The 27,400-nt window shown below is 32.9% G+C and overlaps 2 protein-coding genes across 7 annotated transcripts; one reads left to right on the forward strand and one right to left on the reverse strand.

Annotated features, from left to right (window-relative positions):
- Positions 1-1,005: 1,005 nt before the first annotated feature.
- Clip-190 (Cytoplasmic linker protein 190) lies at positions 1,006-24,261 on the reverse strand. 6 transcript variants are annotated; one of them, XM_070296939.1, is made up of 17 exons: positions 24,146-24,261; positions 21,723-22,005; positions 15,045-15,113; positions 14,075-14,227; positions 13,589-13,780; positions 12,277-12,481; positions 11,730-11,955; positions 11,262-11,318; positions 9,797-9,937; positions 9,270-9,434; positions 8,420-8,440; positions 6,547-6,730; positions 5,749-6,420; positions 5,344-5,462; positions 4,953-5,265; positions 4,565-4,716; positions 1,006-4,473 (listed from the first exon to the last, which is right to left on the reverse strand). In XM_070296939.1, exons 1-17 carry the CDS (start codon positions 24,158-24,160, stop codon positions 2,335-2,337), a joined length of 5,106 nt encoding a protein of 1,701 aa, XP_070153040.1. In that variant the 5' UTR covers positions 24,161-24,261; the 3' UTR covers positions 1,006-2,334. The 6 variants fall into 6 exon arrangements, with proteins under 6 accessions (XP_070153040.1, XP_070153043.1, XP_070153041.1 ...); XM_070296942.1 differs by lacking the exon at positions 24,146-24,261 and adding an exon at positions 22,830-22,989 and having other exon boundaries at positions 21,723-22,000; XM_070296940.1 differs by lacking the exon at positions 24,146-24,261 and adding an exon at positions 22,830-22,989.
- LOC138933862 (uncharacterized) lies at positions 23,962-26,199 on the forward strand. Its single transcript, XM_070296970.1, has 4 exons — positions 23,962-24,615; positions 24,968-25,004; positions 25,132-25,289; positions 25,851-26,199. Exons 1-4 carry the CDS (start codon positions 24,590-24,592, stop codon positions 26,020-26,022), a joined length of 393 nt encoding a protein of 130 aa, XP_070153071.1. The 5' UTR covers positions 23,962-24,589; the 3' UTR covers positions 26,023-26,199.
- The last annotated feature ends 1,201 nt before the right edge of the window (positions 26,200-27,400 follow it).

Consider the following 27,400-nt stretch of genomic DNA (forward strand, 5'->3'; position numbering starts at 1 on the left):
ATAATCATTCGAGAATAAAAATAGGGACTGAACGAAATTTCATATCACAAAAAGTATTTCGCAATACGATCAGCTGCGATGGGCTGTATACATCACATTGTACACACCGATTGATAACGTTTATTTCAGATAAAATAACTTTGTAAACGTGCGAAATATTTATTTATTAATTGAAATAAAAAAATTTGTACATATATTTAATATATGAAAAAATAAAAATGAAAAAATAATTAAATCATTAACAAATAATTTACTTAGATTTTCCATACGTTTCTATTTTAAAATTAATTCAAAGTAACTTTAAATTTTATATACTTTAAATTTGATTTTTAATATTCTTTCGTAGATTATCTTTGTATAGATTTTCTACAGAAAAATTATTGTATATCTTTTTCAATCAATAACATTATAATTAAGAGATAGAAGACTATTAACAATATATTTATTGTAGATGAGAAAATATTAATTTAATGTTTATTTTTCTTTTATGTTAAATTGCATTGTGCATGTATTATATATTTTCACAAATATTTTTCGACAGACCTATCTTATCTTTATACGGATTTGATTAGTATTTGTCACTTCTAACTAAATGTTTAGATAACGATAAGGATTTACTAAACATCGCCTCCTAAGAGTTTTTTCTTATTGGCTTAGAATCGGCCGAGAACATTCGAACAAGATTCCAAAGTCACTTCGCGACTGTTAAGAAACTGAAAACTGTTAAGCAACCATGTCTTTCCCCAAGGATTTAAAAATCCAATGTGTCGAAAGTGAACAATTAAATTGTCCAAATTATATCCGCTTCACACGCGTAATAATTTTTATACGGATGAACAAAAATATGTAATTGATAAAAGATTTGCCATTTCTCTATTGAGGTCTGTTTTAAATAAACAGAATTGCTAATTTTTAAGTTTTTTAAAGAGGGAATGGAGAAACCTTTCCTAGATGGAAATAGTAAACTTAAATTGGAGATTTATTAATAAAAGTTTCTTCACGAACTGTGTGCAATGCAATTTTATTTTATAAATATCAATTGAATTATATCATAGATTGCACGACTGTCTTCACCGATATGTGTAAAGCGCGCAATTATATCAATTAATTAGTTATAAGTTAATTGTGCTTAATTGTAAGTTTGAATTTTTTCATTCTACATATCGCTTTTGCTACGTGACAAAAGTTGATAAAAGATCTTTTTATTAAGAATCAATATATAGAGGGAATACATGTTGATCTTATAATTTTGATAAATTTCACTTTGCGCTACATAGAACATACAGTTGAATATCAATGCATAATAAGTTAATTGATAATGTGCATGTATATGTCGTAACAGCTAGAATGATTAAAGAAGAACAAATGAAAATTATTTATGACTGAATTCAATATTATCCCTTTGGAAAAGTATCCTTTCTTATATTTTAAATTTTATATTATTTTAAAATTTATATTTACATCTCTTTCTCAAATAGAGACAAGAAGACCTATGCGTATTGATTGATGTGTATATGTAAAAGATCTACAGATATTTCGCGTAAGGAATTCGTTTATTCTTATCTACAAAGCATTATCTCCAATGCATCACATGTTACAACAATATAATCGACTTAGAAAATATATTTTCAATTCTAATATTCATCAACAAAGAGGCAAGACAATAGTAGGCCATGATACTTCTTTAAATCAGCTTCAAACAATGTTCGAGACATATGTTTCCTATTTTTTTTTTTTTTCATGCCCGAAAATGCGTCTTTTAAAGTGTCTTCTTAACATGCGCGAAAAATGCAACAAATAAATATTAAATTAAAAGGATAACACAAGTTAATTCGATATATCTAATATATACATAATTACATGTAACTTGTCACAAAAATGTTAAAAAATACATATTAAAGCTGGAAAACAAATATATGCTCCCTTCAAATATAACTACATTAAATATAATTTCTGAGATAATCCAATTAATACACGATAAATAATATAATTCATTATATATATTTTTGTATCTAGTATATAAGTATACATGTCCAGGAAATCTTTATAAAAAGTATCTTATTAAAATTAAGTCTCACATTTGCAGGAAGCATAAATGTTTTAGAGTGCGTTTTACATGGGAAGACTCATATATACTCAGATATTTAGAATATAATCGAAAAATCTGCCATACAAAAATATATATATATGTGTATATATATATATATATATATATATATATATATATATATATATATATATACTCTGTAAAATTTAAAACAGATCTCTTTATAGCTATGCACGGGACATGTTGGCAAGCAAATGAAATGAATTTATGGACAGTATAATGTAATGTTAAAATGTTTCGGCGTCGTCGCAGTTGTGTGTGTCATGACCGAACATCTCACAGTTTTCGCAGTATGGCCTCTGCACAGATTGCTTCTTCGAGGACTTCGCTACTTTCTCCGGGACTCTATCTGAAAAATCCTGAGCCTGTCGGGGACAGTCTTCTGTCTCGTGTAAATCAAATCGATCGCAAATATCACAGAACATACGGGGTGTCGCCGTTCGTTTATCCAATGTGCTTCGAGTATAGTCATCGGCTTCGTTAGCGGGAACTCCCATCTCGAGGACCTCGATCTTACACAGCAAACTCTCGTTTTTACGTTGCATGTCGACTATTACGGAGTTCAAAAAATCTATCTGGCTTTTTGTGGTGTCATTTTCTTCCTGCAGCTTCGCGACAACGTGTTGTTGTTTCATGTCACCCGTTCCGTCAAAAGTATTTTTCAAATTTTCGTGCGATAACTTCAACTGATTCATCGCCTCTGTCCACTTTGCAGTTACTTGCTTATTCTCCTTTTCTAATCGGCTCAGCTCGCTTAGAAGTCGTGTCTCCTCTGTCTTAGCGACATTCAACTTCTCCTGCAGGTTCTGAATATTTTTCTTCACTTCTTTCTCATTATTTTCCATAGTTCTCGCCAGATCGGCCTGTTCCTTCAGCTGTTTCTCCAACGCATTCATCGCGTGCTGCAGCTCGTGAATCCGCTTATTCGCGCCGCTCAATTCATTCTGTTTCGATTTGGTTTCCTCATTTCGCGACTGTTGTTCTGCTTTAATTCTTTCCACTTGTGCGTCTTCTAAAGTCTTCATCTGCGCTTTCAATTTACCGATAATAGTCTCTTTATCATTTAAATCGGATTTGTGCCTATCTACAGCGTCCTGCAATGATCGCAATTTTTCTTCTAGCTCTTTATTTTGCCTATTTATGTCTTCAATCTCCTTTTGTTTTGTTACAATCTCACATTCCAAAGAATTCCGTAACTTTAGCGCTTCTTCCTTCTTAGAAGTTTCTTTTATCGTAATTTCCATATCTGCCAGGAACTTCTCTCTCTTGTCCAATTCCTCGTGCAAATTCGATAATTGAATTTCCATGGACTTCGCTGAGTTCTCCAAAGCAATCTTGGCTTTAGTTAATTCGTTTACAACATTTTGTTTCTGCGCAGCTACTTCTTGTGCGTTTTTTAATTCATCGTTTCTATAAATATGCTCGTTTTTCATGGAGGAGATTGTGGCGTCCATCTCAATTATTTGTGCTTGCGACCTTTCTATCTCCACTCTTGCCTTCGACACTTCGTCCGTCTTATCTTTAATTATTTTTTCAGCGTCCTTTAACTTGCCGTTCAATTCCTCTATCGCGTTTGTCATAGTATTTAAAGACGTGGTCAAATTCTTATCGGCTGCCGCTTTATCGTTAACTAAAGCGTCGTGCGTCTTTTGTAATTCCGACAATTTATTTCCCGTGTCCTGAAGCTTCAAGTTCTTCTCCTGAATCAAGTTCTCTAACTTTAATGATTTATCTGATTCGATTTTCAATTTTTCCGTTAATTCCTCCATCGACCATAGATTCGCACTTTGATCGGCTTCCAGTTTATTTTTGAACTTTTGCAGGTTTTTCATCTCGAGGCACGAAGTCGTTAATTGAGTCGATAAGTCCGCAATTTGTTTCTGGAATAAGATTATCTGTTCTTCGTGAGAACTTCGCAAGGTTTTGTGCTCTCCGCGAAGATTAATGATCTCTTCTTCTTTCTTTGTCAATCTTTCCGTAAGATTGGCGATTTCACTAGATTTTTCTTCCAAATTCTTCTTGATATGTTCGCTTTCCTTCAACTTTGCCGATAATTCGTTTTGTTTCTGTTCGTATTCGCGTATTTTCTCCGCATATTCTGTATTTGATTTTTCAGTATCATCTAATTGCGATTTCAAATTTGATTTTTCCGAGCGCAATTGCTCGACTAACGCTATGTTTTTATTTGATTCCGACTCGGTGTTGAACAACTTTTCCTCTGTTTGTCTCAACATAGATTCTATATGGAAGATCTTCTCGCGAGCTTCGTCTAACTCTTTTTCTTTTTTTCGCAAGTCCTCATTATATTTCAATAGCTGTTCCGATGAATCAGTGGAGTTGCTAAGCGCGACCGCTGCATAACACTCCTACAAGTAAATTAAATCATGAATCTATACATATATATATAATAAATTAATAAATAATTAATCATCAAACAATCAGTTTTTATACACCAACCAGTTTTTCCTTTTGCAACGATAATTGAGATATTTTCTCTTTGAATCTTACGATCTGTTGATTCAAATTCTGCACGTTCGACTCGAATACGCGAAGTTCGCTCTCTAAATTCGTTTTTGTTTGTTCGGATAACGTGAGAGCATCTTGTAATTCTAAAAGATTTAAGAGTAGTCTTGCGATTAAAATCTAAATTAATATATAATTAATTTTAATTAAACTAAGAATTAAGCAAACTTCATTTAATAATTTTTTTAATTTCAATTTTTTATCTTAAATAAATAAATAATATCAATTATAATAATTAAATATTTATTCTGTGTTTTATATTATTATAATCTAATTTTTTTTTGTTTAATGTTTAACAAAAGTAACTCGCGTTTGATTTTACCTAAAGTCTTTTCGAGAAGATATTTGATCTCTTCATCCTTGCTCGCTATAATCGCCTTCAAATCAGCAATGTCTTTCTCCAGTTTAGCAAGCATCAAAGCTTTCTGCGCGATGTCCGCGCTTATCTCGTCGATATATTTAGCTTTTTCATTAATTTGGGCTTCAAACCGTTTAGTTACTTCTTCTAATTGTGCCGTGCTAGCATTTCGCAATTCCGCGAGCTCTCTGTCCTTCACTTTTAGCTCCTCATTTAATTTATTTAGTTGCGCAATGGATTTCTCTTCCGAGGCGATTAAGCTAGCTAAGTTCTGCTCCTGGATTGATAAGATAGCGATAAAATTAAATTTTGAATGGCACATCCATGCAAAATTTAAGAAAAAATATGTACTCACCAATTGTTGCTTCTCGTGAATGATTCTAACATTGTCGTCATTCTTGGATCTATAATCTTGAATCTGTTTCGACAACACATTGTTATTTTCTTCGACCAATTTAAGTTTCGTATTTAACTCTGCAAAATATACGCGATAAAATCGGTCAGATTTCATCTCATCAACAAGTTTTTTTGATCTATTATTTATTATTAATTTTGTAGCTTATATATAAAACACGAAAATTATAATTGTAGCAAACTAAGTGTTAAATATCAAGAATATCTAAGAATTAAATAAATATAAAAAAAAAAAAAAAACACAAATAAAATTATTTGCAAATGCGGTAAAGGGTTAATTTTCTCGATTATAAAAATTTTCTTAATTAATCAAATTTTTCGATTAAGTAATTTTTGTAACACATACCTTCCAACTTTCGTAGAGCGTCAATCAGTTCTTCATCTTTCTTCTTGCGAAGTTCTCGTTCAGCGGCCAATTCGGCCAACAGTCTCTCGGTCTCAGATACACTCTGACTGAGTTGTTGCGAGATCTCCTCGATTTTTGAGTCCTTCGCGCGCAATTGTTGCTCGAAAGACTCTGAAAGTTCATGGATACGCTTAATGTTCTCGGTCTTCAGGCCCTCCAGGGCTACGTTCTGCTGCTCTAATAGCCTTCTGGACTCGTTCTCCAGCTCCTCAGTCTTTACCTTGATCAACCGATCTCTTTCCTCGATCGTCTGTCGATATTCCGACAGTAACGAGTCTTTTTCACTCGTGCTCTCTTTCTTTATCGTCTCGATCGTTTCCTTCGACTTTCGTAGCTCTTCGCTCAACAAATTCGTACTCTTTTCAAATTCTAATTTCATATTTTCTATTAATGTCTCTCTGTTCTGCAAGCTTCGTCTAGTCGCTTCCAATTCTCTTTCCAGACGATTCTCGGACTTGCTGTGCGACGTGTTTTCTTGCTTCGTTTTGCTCACCTCAAGCTCCAATTCTCGGATACGCTCCACGCATTCATTCACCAGGATCGATTTCTCCCGCGCTTCCTTCTCCAAGCTATTCTTAATCTCCTCTAAGCTCTGATTACGGCTTTCTAGATCTAAAAGCCCGATCCGATAAAATGGAAATCAAGGAAAGAAGGCGAATAAAATCGCATAAATCTTAAATACAAAAAATTTAAGATCTAAGTGCATTTAAATCTAATTGTAAAAATTATCACAGATACCATGAAGCTGAGAATTGTGCGAATTGGTCGTGCAGCTGATCTCGTTACGCAGCCGCGTCAATTCCTCTTCGGCCTCGAAGAGTTTGATGCTGTCGCGTTCCAACTGAGCGGCGCGTTCTCGTCGCTCCTCAGCGAGCTCTTCCTCGAGCTGCTTGATCCTGCTTTCATTTACAGTATTTATGACCTAGCGTGATAAGGGAAGCTGTTTAGTCTTTAGAGAAGTACGAGATCATACATAGCGCGTGTTCGCGTTTCGAGTATTAGAACGTAATTTCCTCCATTATAAAAAAAAATGTGAAACCATAGTATATCTTGTGGAAAATAAATATTTCGTTCGATATATATATTTGTTTAATATTTAATTTATGCAAAAAAGACCTATTTTTCAAATATTATTTAACATAGACATTATCAAAATTATATATATTTTTTTTTTAATTTAAGTGACATTTCGTAATAAATTAATCGTCTAATATTACAAAAATAAAATTAATTTTAAAATAATCTCGAGTAAATTTTAATTATTAAAGTTCTTCTTACGTAAGGATTATTATGCAAGCTTGTGTGTTAAGTAACATAAAAATTTTTGAAGCAGATATTTTAATTTTTTAACCATTATGGAAATAAGTGTATTAATACTCCAAAGCGTAATATATATATATATAAATAGGAAGCACACGTCGAGATATGCGAAGCACAATGTGCAATCGTCAATATGTAAAAAAATGAATGTTTTATCAGGTTGGAGAACAAAAGAAACGAATAAAATTGTACGCGTGTATCCAAAATGCAAAAAAATGTATTATTTAATTTTAACATTCGAGCGTACCACGTATCACAAACAAAATTGAAAAAATTAAATTAAATAATATAAATTATTTTGAAATATAAAAATGAGAAAGAAAACCAATACAATGCATATAATAAATAAATAAATAAATAAATAAATAAATACAATAACTAAAATTAATAAATAAGTACATAACACCTACAATAATATTATTTTGTAATTATACAATTAGAGTGTAAACTGTTCTATACAATCATCGCACAATATTTGTATAGTATACTTTAATTATATAAAAAATTAAAATTACAACTTGTTAATATCTGACAATAAGATAGAGATAGTAATATCTATTTATAAAAGCCCCCCCCCCCCCAAAAAAAACGAATTCAATAAAATAGTAAAAATCAATAAATCGATATTTTCTCTCATATAAACATATTTATAAAATTGAACGAGCAAATTCTTCGCGATTATTTTATTAGCAGCTAATTCTTATCGCTCATAATAGAAAAAAACTATTTTTGCTTCGATATTTTCATATTAAAATAAGGATTTTCTCGATTCTAATTAATCTTCAAAATATGCTATTATAAAGTACGATAATTGTAGAACATGTTCCAATAGCTCTATGCATACAAAGCATGTGATTTATAAAGCTCTCTCAATTACACAACAGCAAAAGCATAATTAAATTAATATTGTTAGATCAAGATTTCTATTGTGCCACATTAAAATCGCGACAAAAACGCTCATTAACGATATATAATAATTTGTACAATTTATAATTAAAAAAAAATAAATAAATAAATAAATAAAAATAAAATGTTTGATGCAAATATGTTTCTTTCAAGATTGACACGCGGATCGATAGCTGGTGTATTTTAGCTTATTTTTGTTAGTATGGCCGATGCAAAATTAATTAGCGATAGCATTTCTTTCTACGTTTTTCGCGTGTTGCACACGTCAGTCAGCTCTTCGAGAAAAGCTCTGCGACGAAATGCAAAGATGCAGGTATAGAGTGATGATTAGATTAATGATGCTGAAAAACTGGACCACTTCTGCCAAGGACCGTCGGATACTCACGCTTTGCTCAGATCTCTCTTTCTGAAAATAAACGGTAAGTATGCCAAATTAAACGAAGAACTGAATGTTTTCTTCTCTCTTCAAAAAAATTACAGTTTTTCCTTTTTCGTTTGAGATTATGCAAAGTAAAACTTAAAACCACGGGAATCGGGAAAATAATTTTTCCAGATAATTGATTTTTTTTTTTCTGGGTTTTATATATGCGTATATAATTGATGCATCAAGTCCAAAATAATATTTTATATTAAACAAGAAATACGTTATACTTTTGCACGCTGCGAAAAGTTGTTAAGCTAATTTCCGAGCTCTTTCCCAAGTTGATGCGGCTAAGCACGCGTGTTGTAATTTACATCACCCGTCACCGTTATCCCCCGTGATATGACGGACGAAAGCAGTGTACAATATTTGTCGCGAATAATATAGAAATACCGTTCAGAATCAACTAACATTATGGGATTTCTTTTAACGTGATATTGAAATTTTCAGAAAAATCCATGTTCATTAAATAGAACAAAGGTATCGTTGAAAAAAATCAACGTAACAAAAATTTAAAACTTAAATATTATTATCGTCTTTGTTAAATATATAGTGTGTCCCAGAAAATTTTCTCTTAAATCAATCTCGCATTCATAAAAAAAAGTTATTATTGTAATAAGATGAATAAGAATCTCTGGGACATTATTGTTAATTCGGATGTAAAACAAATTGACAAATGTAGCATGGGTAGATATACTTACCGAGTGTTCCGAGTATTTTAATGAGATACTCAGGCTTTATCATCTTTATAATAATCATAACTATACATATATATACGTACGCTTGATACGTTAATATTAATGCACATACATACCTGTATGTCGTCTTTATTCACGGATTCCTCTTCGAAACGGAAAAGAAGATCTTCGCACTTCCGTTTCTCCTCTTCCAGTTGCACCATCAATCCATTTCTTTCGTTGACGAGTTTGGTGACAGTGACCTCCGCTTCGTTGACAGTTTGTTGCATCTGTTCGCGATACTAGATATCGTCAATGACGAAAAAAAAAAAAATGGAAGAAAAGAAAAAAATGAAGAAACTCAACGAACGGAAGGATTTCAAAACTGGGGAACAAAACTCTTTGGAAATATAAAGTTTCAATTTATCACGTCAATAATATAATTTCGATGTATTGCGATAGAATTTCACTAATAAAATATATAATAAATCAATCAATAAGAAGAATAATAATTATCAAAAATAATCAATATATAGCTTGCTTGTGCTTCCAGCACAAGCAAAAGCAAAACAATAGTAAAAGACATGGTATTTCAAAACTCCAGATCTTTTAAAAACTTGTCGTTTTTTTATATAATTTAATTTTAACGCCATAAATATCTTACCTTATCATATTCCTGTTTGATAGAAAGCGCAGATTGCTCCGCTTGATCAGCTTGATTCGCCGCTTTGGTGACCCTTTCGCGCTCCAAATCCCGTTGCTTTCGCAGGAGCTCTATCTCGTGCTGCTTCTCTTTCAGAATCTCCTAAAACCACGAGCTGGGTTCTAATTCAAAATCACAAGTGCTGTGAAGAATTTTCAGGGAAGGATTTTAGGGAAAAAAATTCGTTTTATTATATTATTAATACGCGATAACGCATATTACCAACCGTATAATTTTAATGTATTAATATTATTATACAATATATTAGAATTTACGGTAAAATAATCTCTACATAAATTATTCGCGATGGAATTGGTAACGTAAAGAGGGAAGGCGGAGCTGAAATAATCTATTTCACGATTTACTTTGGTATACTTTTCATAAAAGCTATCGAACGGACTGAAATAAGAGGTAGAATGCTTTTCTTATTACGTCATATAAATGTTTACAAATTAGTACGGCGAACTTGCGATACTAGAAACATTTATTGATTCCTTAACAACGATATGTACCTTTGTAAAATTTTTTTTACAGAAGCCGCGGAAACGCCAGTTAAAAAATAAAGGCATAGATTAATTAAACAATTCTGCATTGTTGCATCGTGCAAATTTTTTATAATACACGAACGAAGTAAATCGACAATATTATGGCTCAAATATTGAATTGCAATAACAGCCAGTCGATTGTTAATTCGCGCAATGCATTCTGCATTATGCGACAGCTTTGCCGCGCTGTTATCGAGTTTTTAATAAATAGCGAGATAGCCACGGACACGATATTCTGGATCGACGACGCACGATTAGCGATACAAATCAAGAGTATACATCGCATTATCCGATCGGACGAGTTTGATTAATCGACTCGATGATGTTGATCGTCGTTTTTACGCCAACGCAACATCGATCGGATTTACGTTTGACTCTGTCGTGGAAAATGTTTTTGAGATATAATAAATTAATGGAGCTGCCACGATAATCTCATACGAGATTATCGCTAAAGAAAAATTGCATCGAATGCAATAAAGGCAAACTATTAATTATCACGTGAAAGAAGCGACGATACAGAAGAGATATACTCACCCAGAAACTAGAAAAAAGAATTTACGAGGAAGAGAAAAAAAAAAAGGATGTAGGATTTTATTAACATTATATACACACAGATCGACTATCGCTATATATTACAAGCTCCGACGAGAACGATAACAATAAATTAATAAATAAATAAAACGCAGTCACACAAGAGAGCGACCGTTAACGATCGAGATCGCTAATCATCTAATTCGATTCGCTAATTATCCTAATTATCCAAATATACGAAACTAATTGCGAGCGATAGGAGAGAATCGCGGGGTGGCTTATCAGCGATCGCTTCTAATTGGCGAGGATAATGAATTAATTAGGAGTTATTACTGGAGTTACGGTCTCACCTGCAGTGAATCTCGTGAAACGAGTGTTGACATGCGCATGCCAGGCCTCTGCAATGTCTGATGTAAACGGAAACAAAAAATAAATAAATAAGGATAAAATCGTGCAGAAAAATCTTAACGGCAATCTTAGATAACAATTAATACATTAATCTCGCACGAAATCACACACGTTAGAATACACAACGGTTTTTGTGAGAAAGAAAGAAGGAATGTATAGGCTGCCTATAAAAAGCGAGAACGATGGCTACAAGTTACTTAGTGTAATCGGCATTTAAGAAAAACTCGGCAGAAGAATTCAAGCCGAAAGTGACTTAAACGTCGATTACATCTAAAATATCATCAACGGGAGCAACATCAACAACACATTCTACAGCTAGATTAATAGAAAAATAAGGCCGACAGCGTTGACAGCGAACTGCGAGACAGATGCGCTTCCTTATTCCCTCATTTCGGCATGGTGAACCTTACCCTCGTCGTGCCGATCGGTGTACTCGTTTTCGCGTTGACGCTGATAATGCTGGACGCGAGTGAGTCGCGGGAACCGCTTCTCTTCTGAAGGCTGGGGATGTTAACGGCGGTGCCGTTGCCACCACCGCTCGACTTATATACCATGGATGATTTTCTGACGGATGGCGATCTGCTGACCTTGTGCGGGACCGTGAAGAGACCGTGCTTGGGCGGGCACTCGAAATATCTGGATCAATGGGTGGGTTAGTTCCGCGGAATCTCTCAGGAATTGCACGGATTGCAGAGAATAAAGGGAGATTACGCGAACTATGCAAACTATACTCGTGATCATTCCAAGCATTTTCGAGATCATGCGTGCCCGAGGGGATCGAATCGAATGAGAGAGGAGCTACTTAAGGTTCCTAAGATTGTTTGCGGAGAAATTGAAATTAAAAATTATATCTCTCATCGCGAAGACATCTCGTGCGGCAGAAGATGTGTGTGCGTGCGTGCGTGATGAAGAAGAGGGAGGATTATTTTGATGAGATTCGATAAGGAAAATGCACACCTTTTCCCGTTGACGGAGCCGTCGTTCTTGCCGAGCGGCTCGTCCAGTTCCACGCCGTACCATTCGCCCCCGGCGAAATCCGTGGGCCCTTGATACCTAAGTATGCCGGTTTTGCTACCCTGCATCGACGACACTATCACACGGTCACCTATCTTCAGTTCATCCCTCTGCGACATCGATGAGGACAAGCTTGTCGTTGATACATCTGCGTTCATAGTTTTTAGCGATTCGCGATCAATATCTAGCAAGTCATTGAAAGCCGCGCGAACTTAAATAATTCTTCAATAAAACTAACAATAAATCCTTTTTTCCTTTTCTAGATACTAATGAAAAATTAAATCATATAGCTGTCCCTTTCGCATGCTTCTATAAATATATTTATTCAAACACGTTTATTGTTTTCTATCTTAAATTTTTATTAGGAAAAAAAATTTATTGTTTTCAACTTAAATCAAATTTGACTTTTTTTATACAAAGTAAAAGAATATGAAATATTTTATTCTCTTTTATACATTGAAAAATTAATTGCTTTTCTGTGTTCTATTATATATATCCACGGAAACGAATCACTTCCTATGAATATGTTTGATATATATTTTTTTTTATTAATAAATTTATTCCTTTCAAAGTTATAAAGAAATGCCTTTTTAGAAAATTAGATCTCCTAGTCGCTTTTGTAAATATATATTTTTGCAAATAAAATGTTTATTCGAAGTATCCTTTCTTGATATAAGTGGGTTAAATTGAATTATTATTTTAAAATTAAATAATAACGTTACGCTACATGGAAAATTAAATTATTTCCATGCTATGCGCCGACAAAAGAAAAAATAGTTTCACCTCTTCGCCCTTTTACACTAAATTACGTAGTCTATTCTACGCGATAGGGTGTTTATTAAAGCAACATCATAATACTATAACTAAAATAATTTTTGCGCTCTTCAAGCCTTTGATATATAACACGACTAACTTTCACCCCGCTTTTCTTTTATTGTGTCATTCTAATAACATTTTTTTATCAAATAGCACATTAGTCTCTCATAATATATAATCATGTGCTACAAATAATTCTTTAAATAAAGTATTTGTCTAAAAATGTTCTTTTCTGATTAATTTATATTGATCATTTACTTAAATTTTTTGAGTCTGCTGATATTTTTCTGGGATATTCTAAGAGTATACCATAGTGGGAAGAAGAGAGGGTGAAAGAGTTAAAGTCGAGAAATTAAATAAAATTCGTGGATGATGTGTATCGTGCAACGCTAGTTAGAGATCTACGGACGTGGCGAGTGTCTCTTGTAGCGATCCTTACTCAATGACGGCGACATGGATTTGCCGAGATAGCTGCCCCTGATACTTTCGGGCGGCGATGTCGGCGTCGACGTCGCGCTCATCTGATAACCGCCTAGTGGCGCCCTGGTCAGCCTGGTGAGCCTCGAAAAGATCCCCTTTTTTGGTTCGCACTGGAAGTACTGGCTACCCGCCACCGAACCGTCGTTCTTCCCTGCAATTTAAGTCTTCTGTGAGCTTTGCTGCTAATCTTTTCTCTCAATTAATTTTTCTATCTCTGTCTACCCTTGTATCAAGAATATTCCGACCTTTATTCGCGATAAATGGAAATTCTTTCGGGATAAAAAAGGAGTATGGTGTAGTTTGTGTTGGATCTTGATTAGTCAGGACGACATGGAAGAAAATTCTTAATAATTCCGAATTTCTCATATTCGCTGGAACTCTTCAAGATTTGCTTCTGAGTTTTACGATTCGTACGATCGGCTAGGATCGTTAGGGTGGTCCTTACCGATGGGCTCGTCCAGGACGACTCCTGCCCAGTCCCCAGGTGCGAACTTGGTCTCCCCGATGTAGGCAATTCTGCCAGGTTTTGTGCCGCCGACCCATACTCGATCACCGATCATAAAGCTTTCTGTGTCCTCGGTCAGAACGACGCTGGTATCTGCGCGGGAATAAAGACGATTCTTTTTGAAATGCGACGATATTACAATCCGATTAATTTAAAAATATAATCTAACGTTTGTTTCCCCGCAAAAAAAAATTAGAAATAAATCATGATTTTAATGATAAATGCTTTGTGATATTATCATAAATTTAGAACGTTCTCATAACTTACTTGATTTTTAATAGATTCTCTCTAAGAAATTTCAATATTTTAATTTAACAAAATTTTAGTTTTAATTTTATAATTAAAAATAAACAATATTAAAAAAAACAGATGCTATAAATAATTGTTATATATAAACTTCTTCATAAATCTTTGCTGAATTGAAGAAATCATATTTTCCAATTTTGCCAAAGATTCATAAAAAATATTTACTGATTCTAAGAGTTTGCAAATATTTTCAACTTTATATTAAAATAATACTACATTTATTAAATTACTAAAACCATTCCTCACGCATATGTAATATTATATATAATATGTGCATTATATATAGATATACACGATATAGCGCAAAAGCAAAAACACATTATGCAATACAAATAACACCGTCACACGTACTACTTCTTACACATCGTTTATAAATTTCTAGCTATATTCGAAGTTTCATCAATATATTCAGCATTGTTGCAAAAGCGGAATGATGTTGATCCTCGCTATAAAATTCGGTTGTGCAACATAAATTTTAACGAACGTCTTGCGAGACTAGGCATCAAGCAATTTCGAAATCATTGTCACCTTTCTCGCGGTATGCAGGAATTTTATAAATGCATTACGATCTTCGAGAAGACAGAAAAACTTGAGTGCCGCTTACCTGATCCCCTTCGCAAGCTGGCCTCGTCTATTTGACGGCCGCGGGATTCCCAAAGAGGCTCCATCTGCTCTGCCGTTGTCATGCAAAATAACGCAAATCATAGGAAAACAAGGAAAATAAAGAGCGATGTATTCTTTCGCGCGAAAGAACTTTTTACTTTGCCATATAATCGAGAGTGCATAATTAAACTGCTTGATTAAAATTTCTCCCAATCAATTTTAATTAATATTAATTTTCGTGTTAATGATAATTCGTATATGCAAGAGAGAGAATATCGCGCGCTATAATTTAATCTAAATTTATTATATTAGCAAAATAACGTTTATCTATGCGAAATTAAAATTTTCAATAATAATCAAAATATTGCAAAGATTGATATTGATTAATTACAAATTAATACAAAATAATGTGATTATTAAATGTTAATATTAAATATTAAATATAATACATACGCAATATTTACATAAGCTTGTTATTTTCTCAAGGCTAATTTGCGTAATGTCGATAATAAATTTGGGGATATGTGATATCGCCAGCTAAATCGCAGTGTAAAGTCGATTATAGCTAAGTTAATTGCTAATAATTATGAAGTGAAGAGATACAACGGAAGATGGCTCGGCGTGAAATAGATCAGGGCTTGGTTTTGTAATTGCCATTGCGATAATCGCCATCGGAAGTCAATCACAATCGGCTCAAGACAGAGAGTTACGTAAACGAATTGTTAATGATGAGTCAGGGTGTGTGCAAATGACGCCGATAAGATCTGGCGATTTCTAGCGCAATATGCAATCGTTCGAGATATTTTTAGATGACGCTCATCGCATCTCATTATTTCAATCAACCAACAAGAAGGAAAACGCGTGCTTTCTTGTCTTCATGATAAACTCTCGTAAGAAATTTCGTTCTTTTTGTTTTTTATTTTTTTAATTATTCATCAAAAAAGTATATATTTAATTTTAAATTTATATAATTAATAATTTTATAAATTTCCAATATAATATTTAATAATTCAATATTTATAATTTTAATTCTAAATTATTGATTTTCTAATTTTAGTGATCATTTATTTCTATTGGATGATTGCATAAGTTCGTGCCCGATTTTCATAGATGGCATTAAGTTGCCGCATGGCGGAGTTCTATTGTTTTCGTGTGGTAATTGTTGCTTACACCGAATAGATGACGTTGTCTTATGTCAATTTAGCGTCAGACATTGTTCAGTTAAGTCCATTTGTGCATAAGAGAAATCGTTAAAAATGGAGAACGAAAGGTGCATTTGCGGCATGTAATGCTATATGAATTTCGGAAAGGCGTGAGGGTTGGGATTGCACAAAAAAATATTCAAAGCGTTTATTTGGACCGCGCTCCTGCTCTCCGAACAGTCAAAAAGTGGTTTGGCAGATTTCGAAATGGTGATTTCAACATGGAGGATCAACCCCGCTCTGGACGGCCTTCTGGCATCGATGATGATATTGTGCATGCCTTAGTGGAAAGAAACCCAAGGATTACAACTGAGGATATTGTTGAGAGGCTGAACATCGATAATTCAACCGCTTTTCGTCATTTAAAAAAGCTTGGATACGTTTCCAAGCTTGATACGCGGGTGCCGCATCTCCCGACTGAAAGGAATAAGCTGCAGGAAAACCGCAGGAGTCGCAATGGGAAATTCTGCAGCACCCGCCGTATTCTCCAGATATTGCGCCTTCAGATTTTTATCTGTTCCGGTCTTCGCAGAATAGTTTAAATGGCAAGAATCTCAATTGCGAGGAAGCTGTCGAAAACCACCTTACAAACTTTTTTCAAGAAAAACCAAGTTCTTTCTTCAAAAATGGAATCGACAAGCTTATAGATCGTTGGGAAACCATTGTAGAAAAGAATGAAGACTATATAATTGATTAATAAAAGTGTTATCTCTAAAATATAATCTATTGAAGTTTATATCGGGCATGAACTTATGCAATCACCCAATATAAATTTATCGTGGATTTTCTCTCGTATTTGTATACATCCGATCGAAGTCTAGGTTTCCACCGAGTTTCCCGATTTCTTTATAGAAACATAAGGTAAGATATCGCAACCTATGTGATTACGCGTCGGCATCACAAAGCTCCATCGTTCACCTTGTCAATGTTTTCGCGGCTCGCGCCGCGAAAGAAACTCCGCAAAAGGAATCACCGATATATATTGATGTCCGGGTATAATCGCGGCGATTCTCGCACGATACTTGATTAATTATTTATGGAAAAGCGGCGCACGTGGGCGCGTGCCTTGTCGTAGTAAGGTCGATAGCGTGGGTCGAGATCTCTGTTCGACGAGATGAAATCGCGATTACGCGGCGAGATATCTTCGCCGCAGCGGCAGAGAAGCATTATTATGCATAAATCCCCGGCGTCTTTATCACGCATTTCAATCTACATTAAATGCGCCTTTTTATGCGTACGTTGCTTTTAATAACGTGAGCGAGCCGATCGACGGTACTTATCGACATTAAAAATGTGTTTAAACGAGACATTCTGTGAAACGTTCGATCTTAACATCGATAAATGAGGAGAAGCAACTTGTTGCTTTTTCAGTTTTAATTATTAAAATGTTAATATTGTATAATATTAAATATAAATTATTATATATATATATATATATATATATATATATAAATATATAATATTGAAAAAAGTGAAAGATTATACGAGACGAATCTTGATCTTCTCGATTAAATTTCGAGCCAAGGAAAAATTTATTCTATATTTTCGTTAAGAAACATGTGCTTCTCATTAAAACTCACAGGACTCGTTTATTTCCGTACAATTTTTTTTGCTGCGTAAATTTATGCGAAACATTGCGCGACGACAATCTATGATTAGCGTCATACGTGACGTGCGTTGCACGATCGCTCGCGATCATTCAATGACAGGATACACTGTATTTTTTAATTCGAGCGTGTTAACTGCGATTAAATGTATCAATGAGATCTGATGCAAAACCGCGGCGCCATCATTCGTTCGCAAGTCTCCGTGAATTATTATGCGCATCGCATGATGAATTACCTTTACACTCTTTAATCTTTTACGTATCTTATATTATCATCTGATATACTATTAAATATCGGTCGCTATTCAATCGCATCGTCGCAATTGAATTGTAATTCCTATGAAATTAATTAAATACATATAATTGTTCAATAAAAAAATAATGTATATCTTAAGAAAAAAATTTATGCAAATTCTAATATCAAGTTAATTTTATTTTTGCTTAAAATATTGTAAAAATACTCACAACTCCTTGTTATAATATTTGTAACGAATATTCTATAATTATATTATATACATTTATATCGAAATTTTAACATTCAAATAGAAAAATATATTTTTTTTTAATTTTTAATAAAATTTTAAGATTCTATCGAAATATATAAAATGTCCCATTATGAACAGTCCGATTCGAATATCATCGAATTGGTTAATTAATGATATATTTATTTATTAACTTGGGAAAATAATCTTAAATCAATAAAAAATATTATAATTCTAGATTTTTTTCCAATGTCTTTTCTAAATTAGCTTTCAGATGCGAAATATTTTTAAGATGATTCTTAAAATAATTTATAATGTTAAAAATCGCGAGAATAAAGAGATGCGAAACATAAGCTCGTTGTATTACATTACTACTACTTTAATAGATCACGCGTGTGTTTAACAAGTTTAATATTCACTGCGGACTTTTGTCAGATCGCAGAATTCGAATGGAAGATTTTAAAACCGACTTTAATATCTTGAACACCTTGTATAAATAGATGGGCAAAGCGATCCGAAATGAGTATAACCCATCGGCATCGTCTCGCACGCTCATAAAATTTATCTCTCCATATTTAGCCGACGGTGTCGCAGTTACGGCAAAACACCATCGTCGATGATGATTACGTCATTGCGAAACGCCGAAATTTCGACCTTCCCATTGCCATTTTAATCAACAAATTCTCGTGAAAAAGTAAAATTAACTTCTATATCGAACGCGAGTGAAGAGAAAATCCATGAGAAATAATATATTGAAATAAGCTGTGTATAATTTACAGAATATCGCAAAATCTAACAATATGTATTTTAATGATGACGTTTTTAGATTATATTCATTAGTCTCAAATAAAGATTTATTCAATTAACTTATTAACGTATTATTCTCCGTATTTTGTTCCAATAGATTTCTATTACACATGTTTGGTTAATTTTAAATCAAAAAATTTTAATATTTTCTATAGATTATCTCATCAAAATTATTTTAGATACACTATCACCGTTAAAATAAAATTATATAGTTGATAATTTAATTCAAATTTATTTAAATTATAAAAAAAATCAAATTTATTTACTTACACTTCTGGAGCTTAATCTGCTAAATTAAAGTTATTGTATACAATTTTTTTTTTTTTTTTCCAATAAAAACATTCGATATATATTTCTCTTTTAATTTCATATAAAATTTCAATAATTATATATAATTTTTCCTTATATATAAATATATCCTATAGGAAAATATATATAATACGAGAGTCGAAGAGCATATATAGGCCTTGAAACTTTGATCATGTTGCGAAATTTGAAACGATCGATCGATCTCTCGCAAGGGGCACAAAGTGAGAAAAAAAGCAGAAGGAACGAAAGAAATCGAAAAGAAGAGATGAGGGAGGAAAGATGAAACGGAATGAAATCGCGAAATAAATACCGGTGGCTTGCATAATCGCAATGCGTCAGCCGACGCGGCACGATTGTGCAGGGAAGGCAATGCAACGGAGTTGCACCAATAAGGCAAGATACGTGCCCTGGATGCAACAGAGACGGACGCGAAAATGCACTTTGCTCGTTATGCGCCATCGCGAACATGCACCGAGATCACAATGAAAACATAAAGTAATGTAAAACATGCTTGCTTGCACTTTGCGCATCTAAAATGAGAATTGAAGAAGAAAAATCCGCGAAATAAGAGAAGAAATGATAGTTATAATTGATTGTAAGAAAATAAGCAAAATTCAGATTTTTCATGAAGAAAAGAAGAAAAAATATAATAATGAAGAAAGTAAGAAAAATTCAGATTTTTAAACTGAAAAAAAAAAAAAAAAAAAAATTGGTCAATCGTGTACGAAGAAAAGATTATTTCTTAAAGGTTAATAGAAGCAACATATTGCAACAATAATTTTCCTCGGCAAAATTATTAATTATTATAATCATTATCAAAAATTGTAAATAGATCATAAATACGTTATTTTATTTGGCATGTGATAACAACATTAAATAGTCATTAATTATGTAAAGCATCTTTAAAAAAATATATCTATTATATTAAAATCATTATTTCTGAGAGATTTATATGTATTTTCAATTCTCGAGTCATTTATATAAATATATTAATAATATTTTGCCATTATTAGTCGCTCGAGTTACTTTCACTTTTCAAGGAACAAATTATTGTTTAAAAATACGGATTATTCTCCCGATTAAGTATGATGAATCAAATTAGTCGGTATTTATACGGATAAAACGTAGAAAAAAACAAAAAAACAAAGAATTATATACATACGCATATATAATTAAATTAAAAATTAAATAATAGAGAGCAATATCATATAATCATTAATAGATACAATATATTCAACATATAAATCTAATTATTTTAAAATATTAAAAAATAATAATTATTATTATTAAATGAATTAATTACTAAACAATTTGCTTCGGAACGTTTTTCCGTTCAAACGACTAATTTGACTCACCACAATTTTTAATGAAAACTGCGTGAAGCTGAGATAAAAATATTGTATTAAAAATAAATAAAATTATGAAAATATATTAATTTTTTTTTTTTTTTTTAGTAAAATAATAAAATGAGCACTTTCACTACTCATGATAAGTTTGCGCGCACAATTCGTTAATTGTATGATTCTTGATAACTTTTTATTAATGATATTTACCAGTTTCTCTTACGCGAGGGATGCGTTGTCGCGAACAGTCGGGGAACGACTCGCACCTCGCACGAGCAACTTGTGCGAAGACACTCGTACGCACGTAAGTAAAACGCCCGTTCACGCACGTTCACGAGCGACCCGTGGGCGTGCGTAGCGTTCTCGTACACGCTGCGACGAATTAATGTTCGTGCATGGAATACACATTGTATAACACGTGGTATCCTCCCTTCGGAACTCTCCACTTTACATAAACACGAATTACAGCATACTTGAATTCACTATTATCATTTATTTATTAATTTTCGCGATATATATGAAATAAAGCGCGATTAAATTTTGTGTGATAAAAAAATTAGGGAAAACAATGCTTAGCAAGATTTCTTGCATTAAAAAGACACAACGTATCCTAAAAATTAGAGACAGATTCGAGAGAAGCGTAACTTCTAAGACTACTATTATACATTATGCATATAATAAATGAGATATTATAAAAAACGTATATAATATTTATTAATGTCTCTCTTAATACCTGACTTATTTTTTATCTGACCTATAATGCAATTAGATGTCTATATCTTGCGTTGATTTCCATCAAATATTTATATATCTTACATCCAGTTCACGCGTAAAAATAGATAATATATACATCAAACAAGATGCTACTACCAAATAAAATTATAACAGGCATGCGATATAAAACGGCACACAGTTTTGTCAAAGACTCACTGATCTTAGTAGTCACTGATTTCACTGGGGAAGGTGGCGGAATATCTGGTCTACGTGGCCTAGAGGAGCAAAGTCTTTCAATCTTCGACGGTGGCCTTATTCCTGATGGCTTTGGTTCTGACGACTTTGTCTCTGATAGCTTTACCTCTGGTAACTCTGCCGCTGACAGCTCTACTTCTGATAGCTTTGCCTCTGATGGTTCCATCTCTAACGGCTCCACCTCCGACGGCTTTGCCTCCGATGACTCTGATTTTGACATACTTTGTGTAATCACTGCACTACACTGCAACAATAATATTATACACTGTTAGTATAAAAGAAAATAATAAAATAGGTAGAAAACATGAAGGAAGTTATAGAGAAAAAATAAATTAAAAAAAAAAAATAACTAATGTAAAAAAAATATATATATATTTTATACAAAATATATATAAAAAGAGTTAAATTTTATATAAAAAATATATTGAAATATAATTCCAAATAAGTTCTAAATATATTAAGTAATATTTGATTGTACAATATAATATAAAGAAGGAAAGGAAAAGTAAAAGGAATAGATGAGCTGCAATAATAGTGTCAATCTCAACGAATAGGCAATAAAATGCAATGATATCTGCTATTAAAATATATACAAATATCAATTAGAAAATATGAAATATTTTAAACTGAAATAAACAACAATGGTATCATCAAATCGTATGTGAATAAAATCGAATTAAAATAACACGCGGCAAAAATACAAAACGAGACATTAAAAATTAAATCCTCAAAATTAACAATTAATCTAAACTTTGTAACGTCATCGAAAAATGCATCCTCGTCAGTTCTCGTATTTTCTCTTAGGAAAGGAAAAAATTTGCGCGGGTAATCACGAGTATTTGCGATTACACGCCAATACTCACGTGACACCGTCGACTGGATGCGTGTTTCGTTGATGTTATCGTTCACGATGATAACACGCAAGTTATGCAAATAATTTCGTGCGAAGATTAGTTTTAAAAGAGCGAAGAAAAAGCTACATTTGACGAGAGAAGGTTAACCTCGAAAGAACGATATGCGGATTCGCAGCCACAAACGAAAAGGGAATGAAGGGAAATGCGATCTCACCTGAACAAGATATTATTCGGGATGATTCGCAATAATGCAATAATTTCACATTTCACTCGCACGATCGCAAAAATATTGCGTTTTACGCACGCGAGGCCTAAAATTCCGTTTAACTAAGAGACTCGCACAGAAAAAAAATGACAACTGCCGCAACTACCGTTGTAATCAGGCATGCCAACATATGACGCGTGTGATAAAAATATCTCTCGATTGGATCAGATTCAAAATATTCTATACCCCCGATTTTCCAAAAATTCCTTTATTATTATTATTATTATTATTATTAGAATTACTATTATTACACTCTATCGCTATTATAATAAATCCTTATTAAAGTCACATGAATTTTACATTCCTCCGCCTCTTTCAACATCAATAATACCCCGTATTCATAGTCCTTCCTTATTTTAAGGACGGAGGAAGCCTCCATGAAGGATTCCTTGAATCTGCAAGGCCACCTTGCTTCATAGATGGACCTCGAGTCTTCCTTTCAGAAGGAAGGAATATTTTAGGGATTTTTAGCGACCGACTGGAGGCAGCACCGTTTTATGCTGCCTGCGACTAATTTCATATAATACATATGAAAACTTTTTCGTATCTTCAAAAAATTCCACGGGATTTTCCCAATCGCGAATGTATCTTTTCGGAATCCGCAACAGAATCCGATTCTCTGGATTTTCGTCTTCAAATCCATCGTCAGAATCATTTAAAAATTCATTGTCCATTATCCCTTTTTCCTTTATACACTTTCAGTTTGAGAGCGCGACAACAAATAACCACAAAACCATAAATGTAACGAAACTAACTTTTGGAGGTTATATTTGGTTATATTCTGCGTATCGTCTGCTAAAAAGGTCGCATCCACTCCTCAAGGAAGCTCGTGACCTTCCTTGAGATAAGGGAGCCAATAAGATTCCTTGTTCGGTCAAGGAAAGTTCATGAAACGTGGAACAAGGAACAAGGAATCCTTATTCCTCAAGGACGGACTATGAATACGAGGTATAAATTTCACTAACACTTCACGTCTAGTATTATCGCTAGTGATATTCTGAGTCATGTACTATTCATGTGTTTTTCCCTCTACGTTAATTCAACTATTTCATGGTATTTTATTATTTACGTAAGATGTAAGGTTATGCTCGCATAAAATTGGCGCCAATTCGTTGTGTCATCGACGAGATATTATCAAAGATGGGATTTAGCGCTCTCTTTCACCGTGTTACATGCGAGCAAGAGAAAACGCAAGGGGCACAAAACAGAGAGAGTGTGTCCTTTACACGCTGGCATACATAACATACACACACACGCATACGTACCTTTTCTACGTGCATCTTTACCCCCACTCCTCAACACTTGGTCTAGATGTATTGGGTCTGTTCTTTGCAGCTGAACTGGCTGCACCGGTTCAGAGTTTATCTTTTTCTCTCTCCATTGGAAGGAGAAAGATGGGCTCTGAAATGGCGCAGCCAGTTCAGCGGTAAAGAACAGACCTATTATGTCTCTATGGTAATACCACTACTAACGGAATCGACAATATGGAAAAGTGGATGTAGCACGGCCATGAATCAATCGGCTGTTTTATCATAGCTCCGAAAGTGGTTGTGGCCATCTAGTTTCAGGCGGCGTAAAATGGATGTACGTGACGCTAGTGTATGTCCTAAGAAAAGCGTGTTATGAAAAAAAACGGCAGTGTAGCGACTCTAATTCTTCTCTCTGACGGAAGTTTCTGATTTAAAAATTATCACGAGAGAGATCGCATAATGGTTCGACGAAAATCGGTACCAAGGTTAATATCCCTTAATGTTTTTAATATGTTTGTGAAGAAATTGTTTGTCTTAATTATTATGGTTTTTGTTTAATGTTCAGAACTCTCTTTATTCTTCTTTAGTGATATTAGTTTTAATCTCTTAGAGATTATTTTTAATAATCAACATAAACATAAAGGTGTTGTTACTCTATTGCTTATAATATGTGTCATAGCCTTCTTTTTTCTTTTTTTTTTTTTGTATTGTCTAGCAAAAATCTAATAATTTAATTTATTATTCATTAATACAGCCATTGTTTATTAATTAGTATTGATTTCTATTATTTTACACCTAATCTTGATTGATAGTTTATGAAATATATTTATATTTCAGATCATTCGCCACACCTGATTCTGTAGAAAGAAACAGAGTAAGCGGCATTTTTTAAAATAAATGATATATACATACATTTGTATATACATATCAAAATGTGTTAAATCATATTTAACATTATATTAAATTGTTATCGTATGTAATGTTTGTTTGTTATTGTTTAGACAAACGTAATAGTGAACAAACACAAAAGAAAAAGCCGAGTACTGCAAGAGATTAAGCATCTAAGGAGGACTACACACTTTCTCATACCTAAACGACCTTTTTCCCGATTAATCAGAGAAATTATGATTGATTTATTCCCTAGGCAGGAAATCAACAAGTAATTATTTTTTGATTTTTTTATATAATCATTATTAATTCTTTGCAAACTATGATTCCCTTAAGTTTATCTCTTTCTTTTTTTTATTCTTTTAATTTTTTCTTTTTTTTTTTTAAGAATGTAATTGTGTTATTAATTAAGAACATTTTTAATCTTTTACATGTATATGCATTGAATATTTCATATTCATATAAAATATATAATAAATTATAATATATATAATATATATGAACACGTACTTTTTGTAAATAAGATGTTTTCGTAGAATATATGCTCTATCCTTCTATATAAACTCGATTATGGTGTAATAATATATGTTGTATAGTATAAAATACTATATCTCAATATATATGTAGTTTTTTTTATAGAATATATTTTATATTATTAAACTTTCATATAAAAAAAAGATAGAATTTACAGAGACTAATATATATATATATATATATATATATATATATATATATATATATATATATATGTGTGTGTGTGTGTGTGTTCAAGGGGATCCTATATACAATATCTGGTAGATTAGAGATCGATGTGATTAGAATTAATTTACAGGATACAAGCTTCTGCCCTCGAAGCCTTACAAGAGGCAACAGAGATGTACATGGTACAATTCTTCGAAGACGCAATGCTGTTGGCGTTGCACGCTAAACGAGTTACTCTCATGCGACACGATATGATTTTAATGCGCAGACTGAGAGGTCGCGCGGATATCATCAATAGATAAGAATCTCATTTATATATATAATTGAAGTGATATTTTTATATATTTCTTTAGATAAAAAGTATTTTCTGTAATATTTTTTTTTTTAATGCTTAGAATGAACGATAGAAGAGTTTTCATGACATTAAATCAAATTTGAATAATGACAAAAAAGACTTACATACTAACTATATAAAACTTTTTAAAGTTTTGACGATATATTAACAGATGAAAATTTAGTTTTACGTTATGTTTGATTTGAATGATATTTTGATTATGAAATGTAGAAAATATTAATTGGAGACTTGAAAACATGAATGATGAATGCTTAAGAATTATCATATCGATTAATGAGAAATATTACGAAAAATAGGATCATAATGGATGCTTGTTATTATGTTAATAAAAAACAAATGTTCGATATTTTTGGCAAAAAAGGAAAAAAATGAATAAAAAATGCAATTCTCCATGAACGATTTTCTCATGCAATATTTCCTTGAAGCACCCAAAAAAAAAGGGAGCTGGGAAGAAGCGATGTTGTTTCGCTAAATAAAATTTATTTTTGAGAAACATTCAAACATCTCGATAAAACTCGTAACTTTATGAAACTTTGGTAAAATATACAGTTTTACGATCTAATTAATGAGGCGGATCTCTTAAACTACGAATATCGAAGCGTTGCCATGTCGACTTTCGACGAGAGCCGAGTATCAGCAATTGGTACGATAAAAACAGTGTTAAATAATAAAATATCGCGCGATTCGAGGGACGATTACGATTGTGTATCGGATGTTCGGTAATGAGCGTGTTTATTGCGCGCAACGTATCTTACCACAAATTGATATACCATTTTTTTCCTGGCGATGATATTGAGATGCGAATAATTCATGGTCAATTGAAAACATAGAGATTTTAGAATAGGAAAATAGGAATCGTATAAATTGACAAGTAAAGCTTTTTTCTTTAACCAATTTTAGATGAGTTCTATTTTAATGGAATCTTAATTCGAAGTATAGCTACCAAGATATTTAAATTCGAAAATATTCTAAGAGCTGCACAAAGAAAAGAAAAAAACCAACGCGGCATACATTCGATTAAATATTAATAAGGAAAAAATTCCTTTCTGTTTTGACTTCTCACAAAGATCTTCGCTTTCAAGAAGGAATGTCGCTTGATCACGAACACTACTACCGAACACACCGTACGCTTATGTATAACATGTTTCTAGTATTAGCTGCGACAAAAACAACCCCCTCCCCCCATTCGTGACCATGCGAGTCATACGCGTCTTTAAACGCGGAGTTCTCTAAAAAAAAAAAAAAAAGAAGTGTCTAGAAAAATAGTATTACAAATAACGACCTAGCCGCCTTAGCTAAACGTTCTCGATGCGTTCATTCGTTTC

Source organism: Polyergus mexicanus, unplaced genomic scaffold (genome assembly GCF_030449975.1).
Source record: "Polyergus mexicanus isolate NDT 795.1 unplaced genomic scaffold, iyPolMexi1.0 SCAF_6, whole genome shotgun sequence".
Lineage (NCBI taxonomy): Eukaryota > Metazoa > Arthropoda > Insecta > Hymenoptera > Formicidae > Polyergus > Polyergus mexicanus.

What these genes read in the sequence shown, in the direction of transcription:
- Clip-190 (XM_070296939.1), bottom strand. An exon ending in AAGAGAGATCTGAGCAAAGC is followed by an intron (nt 6,731 to 8,419) that starts GTGAGTATCCGA and finishes TTATCACGCTAG; the next exon opens with GTCATAAATACTGTAAATGA. An exon ending in CGTTGCAAAAGGAAAAACTG is followed by an intron (nt 4,474 to 4,564) that starts GTTGGTGTATAA and finishes ATTTACTTGTAG; the next exon opens with GAGTGTTATGCAGCGGTCGC.
- LOC138933862 (XM_070296970.1), top strand. Translation starts at nt 24,590, where the DNA reads ATGGTTCGACGAAAATCGGTACCAAG. An exon ending in CGACGAAAATCGGTACCAAG is followed by an intron (nt 24,616 to 24,967) that starts GTTAATATCCCT and finishes TTTATATTTCAG; the next exon opens with ATCATTCGCCACACCTGATT. An exon ending in CCTAGGCAGGAAATCAACAA is followed by an intron (nt 25,290 to 25,850) that starts GTAATTATTTTT and finishes ATTAATTTACAG; the next exon opens with GATACAAGCTTCTGCCCTCG.